We start from the raw sequence: 4615 nt of genomic DNA on the forward strand, positions 1-4615 counted from the left end.
GTGGCGCCCAGCTCCAACTCGCCCGCCTTGGCCAGGAACACCAGCGCCTGGTTCAGCGCCGCCTCATCCACCGCCAGCAGCTCCTGCATCGCGTCCACGCCCATGTAGTAGTAGACCTGGGTGGGGTGGCGGGGGTGAGCCTTTCAAACCCCCAGCCCACCCCCGCTCGCCCTGGCTGCTCCCCGCTTCCACACTTATTCATCGCAAATTTTGGTCCCCCTTCCCTGGAAAAGGAGAGGCAGTATTCTGATTCCAGTTCCCACCCTACCACTCTTGGCCACATAACCTTGAGCAAGGCAACGTGTGGGCCTAGTTTTCTCATGTCTAAAACATGATCTTGTCACCGTTTGGTAATCATTCCCTGTGCACACTTCCCGAGTGCTCGGAAAGAATCAGGCCTGTTCTCAACGATGTACATGCATTCAACCCTCCCCCGTAGGAGGCGGGTACTGTTATCAGGTAGGGCGATGTCCCCTACGACTCCCAGTGTCCTAGGATCCCAGGCCTGGCCTGGCAGAAAGTAAATAGGTCCTGAGTAAGCCATTGGCTGTGCAGCAAGCCAAGAGCTGCCTTACCTGGCCGATGTCCAGGTAGGTCTTGAGGCCTGGGCATACCTTGACCACTTCCTCGAGGTCGGCCTTGGCGCAGGCCAGGTGGTTCCTGTCGGGCATGCCTCCGAGCCCCATCTTGACCCGCTCCAGGTCGTGAAGGTAGGCTGTGATGTGGACCTGCCCAGAGAGTCCGCTCAGGAAGATGCTCCAAGCAAGGCCCCTCCCCCCTCCTTTCTACCCTAAATGAAGCCGGCCTTCTTCTCAGCAGCAACTCAGGGAGCAGAAAGCCCCGGAGGTGGGGCCCAGGAGTTGTAGGTTTCAATGCTGTGCCAACCCGGGCTAGCCACTCCCCCTTCTGAGCCGTAGTTTCCCTGTCTGTACAATGATGAAGTAAGAGCCCTTCATTCATTCACTCATTCATTCAACATATATGTATTGAGTGCCCACCATATGCCAGGCCCTGTGTTAGGTAGTGGGGTGCAATGGTGATAAGACAGATGAGGCCCCTGCCCTGGTAGAACTTAACATTCTAGTAGGAAGATGATCATGAAGAAGTAAACAGCACCATTTCAAGTGATAAGTGCTATTAACATCTAAGCACGGTGATGGGATCGAGGTCCCTGGGGAGAGCTCTGATTGACCACCTCAGGCTGCCCCTGATCTACCCTACAGCCTTTCCCAAGCACCTCCCCTGCTCCAGGCATGGTGCATTGGATGTTACCCACTTAGTCTTCTTACCACCGGGCCCGGAGTGATGAGTGGAGATGTCAGATTCCAACCCAGGATGGTCTGACTACACTGGGTACCAATCAAGAAGAGGCTGCAGGCCGTTGACCACGTAGGTTATTGTGGAACGGATGCTGCAGTGGGTGGGAGGGTCCTTTATTCTTTCACTCAACAGCTGTCCAGAACCTAAACCGTGTGCCTCGTGACTCCTAAGCTCCTTCCTACCAGGAAGGCTTCATTATCTTTGCACTCTGGCAACAGGGTCTTGGCCCGGGGCCCCTGTTGTCTGATTCCCGAGGTAGGAGGAGGTGGAGTCAACGGGTGACTCACCTTGGCCCGCGTGCAGTACGCCTGCCAGTTGAGCTCCGGATCGCGTAGGATATCCAGGGCCATGTTGCAGGTGCCAATGGCCATATCCTGCTTTCCCAGGAAGTGGAAGATTTTGGCCAGGCGATTCAGGATCGGGGGTTGGTCCTTGGCAATCTCGATGGCCTGGGTAAAGGGAGGAGGGTAAGAGCAAACAATGTGTCTGTTGGCCTGCAAGAACTAGCTAAATAGTGCCTGACCTTCAGGAACCCCAACTCTGGATAGAGCCCCGTCGTCGCATTGCTTATTCCCCATAGCCACCTGCCGGGAAGCGCAGTCTTCTCATGGAGCCCAACACTTGGGGTACAGCTCATTGCCACTTAGCTCTCGAGAGCTCCACTCACTGCCATGCTCGCTGCCATGCTCAGGGGTCATGTCCAATGAATCTCTCCAGACCCCAAGCAAACCCCTTCTCCTCAAGACACATGCAGTGTGCTCCTCCCCGTTCCTCAGGGCCGGTGGGCGGAGGGGCCAGAACCAGCCTCCACCTCCCTGTACCCAGCGCAGTGTTTCTAGCTCGGCCACAGCACTGAGCCCCTGTTGTTGCTGATGGCTGCTGTGCGCATTCTCTGCTGCCCCCGAGAGGGTGAGTTCCTGCAGGGCCGGGGCCCTGCTGGGCATCTCTTTGCCCCAGCGCAGAGTAGGTGCTCAAGGAGGGGTGAAGGCCGTGTTTTTGTTAAATTGGACATAACTCTCAGAACACGCATGAGCCAGTGCGAACGCTCTGTCCTAAGATCTCTCATCACGAAATTGCTCACCACCCGCCAGCAAGCAACAGGGATGCGCCCTTGCAGGGCACGGTGCTGCGTGCACAGGCGAGTGATATCGCAGGGCCGGCCTCCAGGGAAGACTTCAAAACTGAGCTGAGTGTAGAAACTGCCACATACACAAGGTGCCAGGAATAAGGCTTGAACAGCACTTGACAGGTCTTTATGAACAGTTTTGTCCACTAACTCCTTTGAGTTTCTCAATCATCTAGAAGGCAGACGGACCACACAGTTAACAGATAAGGAGGCTCGGAGATGGAAGTGACTTGCCTTAGGGTCACACGGCCTGTGGGCACAGCTGGCACTAGACCCTGGCTAAACGCATCCGCTTTCCACTAGGGCCTAGGCCACCACTGCAGGTGGGAGGGACATGAACCAAGGCCCAAGGGGAAAAGCCTGAGGGTGTATCTGGGAAATGGTGACAAGCATAGAAGACAAAGCTGGACACAGGCTTGGGCCAGACCGGGTGTGGGCAGGGCCTGATTCTTCGGCAAAGAGGCTCGATGACAAGGGAGCACTTCTGTTTTGTTTGGGACGGAGAGAAAGGCCTGGAGTGAGGGCACTTCCTGGGTGGGCACACAGTGGGGGGGAGTGGGGTGGGTGACACCCAGAGAAGCAGAGGGTTCCAGAAGAGGAGGATGGATGGTTGAAGGCCCATGCTCCGAAGGCCCATGCTCTATCCACTGAGCCAAACCGATTAGGGCCAGGGCCTGATTCTTCGGCAAAGAGGCTCAATGACAAGGGAGCACTTCTGTTTTGTTTGGGACGGAGAGAAAGGCCTGGAGTGAGGGCACTTCCTGGGTGGGCAGACAGTGGGGGGGAGTGGGGGGGGGTGACACCCAGAGAAGCAGAGGGTTCCAGAAGAGGAGGATGGGTGGTAGGGAGGTCCCAGTTTGGCAGCAGGGAGGAGAGAGGAGCCACGAGAAGGGAGGGGACCAGCTGCACCCAGGTGTCGGCTCCCAGGAAGACAAAGGGAGGGTCAGTGGCAGGAAATCCCGAGGGCCACTCAGGGACCCACCGAGAGAAACAGGTGGGGAGAGGGGACGCGTGAGTGAATGGACGAACGCAGGGTGGTGCTAACCGGTGTTTACTGCATCCCTCAGGGGACCTCTGAGGGTGCACAGCCTCTCCGGCTGCAGCTCAGTTCTGGCCCCTGTTCTAGCCGCGTGGCCCTGTGAACAACGCCTGCACTGCTCTCCAGCACAGCCTCGTCCCCAGCCAGGACGTGGGCTGAGAGGCTGAGCGATGCCTCTGAACAGGTCTGAGACGCACCCGAACACGTGCGGTAGTAGTGACTTGGGATTGGTGTGCTCACCTGTGCAAGGTGAGTGAGCTCTCGAGATGAACAAGTCAATATATGAGACAGAGGGTGAGGGAGAGAAACAGGGTCCAAAAAAGGGAGGCAGTGCTGGGGGGGGGGCAATGACAGAGACAGGCCGCTCTCCACCATCCCCGCGCCCTACCTCGGTGCTGGGGGTCCGAGGACTTGAGGACTTGGCGGAGCAGGGCCAGTGTGCGGTTGAAGGCGGGCAGCCTCTTCTGCTCCTCTCTGCCCAGCTCCAGGAAGATGCCATCTAGCCTGTGGCCAAGGAAAGGATGCAGCTGGTTGGTACCCCCTCCGGGCTGTCCCCCAGGTGCTGTAAGTCCTCCCTTTCCCAGGCCACTGGCAGGGAGGGGGGCTTGGGGAGCCCTTGCCATGGAGATGGGCTCAGCCACTTCTCCCCTGGGCTCCAGGCCACGCCTCCCCCCCCATCCCGTGCCCCCTTCCCAGCCTGACCTGATGAAAAGCGTTGCCATGGTGAAGTACCAGCCCCTTTTCTCCTCCATGGGGATCTGGGGAAGCAGAGAATGGCCGGTGCTGCTGTTATCGAAGTACTCAGGCTACTGTTCATAGATTCCCACATTTTCCCTGAACCCTGAGAAGCAGCCAGTAGTACAAGGGCTTTGGCCTTACACATTCTTGATCTTGTCCTGGCTCTGCCATTGACTGGCCGGATGACCTTGGGCAAGTCACTTCCCGTCTCTGGCCACAGAGGATTTGACGAGATGGCCTGTGTGAATGCCCTGCAGGAGGAGCCCAGCACGGAGCCCGTGCGGGATACATTCCCTCCCCTCCTGGCTTGCTCTCCAAGCTGAGCTCCCCTCCCTGGCTCCCCACCTGTGCTCTGCATCCCCCCCACCCAGGGGCCCACACTCCACTGGTCA

The 4615-nt window shown here is 57.9% G+C and overlaps 1 protein-coding gene across 1 annotated transcript in view; it reads right to left on the bottom strand.

Annotated features, from left to right (window-relative positions):
* The window catches only part of TTC22 (tetratricopeptide repeat domain 22), a gene marked incomplete at its 5' end in the record, with an annotated part of 20114 nt that overhangs the window by 2113 nt on the left and 13386 nt on the right, over positions 1-4615 (bottom strand). The window contains 6 exons of the mRNA XM_014549753.1: positions 6-116; positions 576-728; positions 1608-1769; positions 2142-2290; positions 3874-3989; positions 4188-4243. Coding sequence (XP_014405239.1) covers positions 6-116; positions 576-728; positions 1608-1769; positions 2142-2290; positions 3874-3989; positions 4188-4243 — 747 coding nt within the window. The remainder of the gene's footprint in view (positions 1-5; positions 117-575; positions 729-1607; positions 1770-2141; positions 2291-3873; positions 3990-4187; positions 4244-4615) is intronic.

The sequence above is a fragment of the Myotis brandtii genome, unplaced genomic scaffold (assembly GCF_000412655.1).
Source record: "Myotis brandtii unplaced genomic scaffold, ASM41265v1 scaffold57, whole genome shotgun sequence".
In the NCBI taxonomy this organism is placed as follows: domain Eukaryota; kingdom Metazoa; phylum Chordata; class Mammalia; order Chiroptera; family Vespertilionidae; genus Myotis; species Myotis brandtii.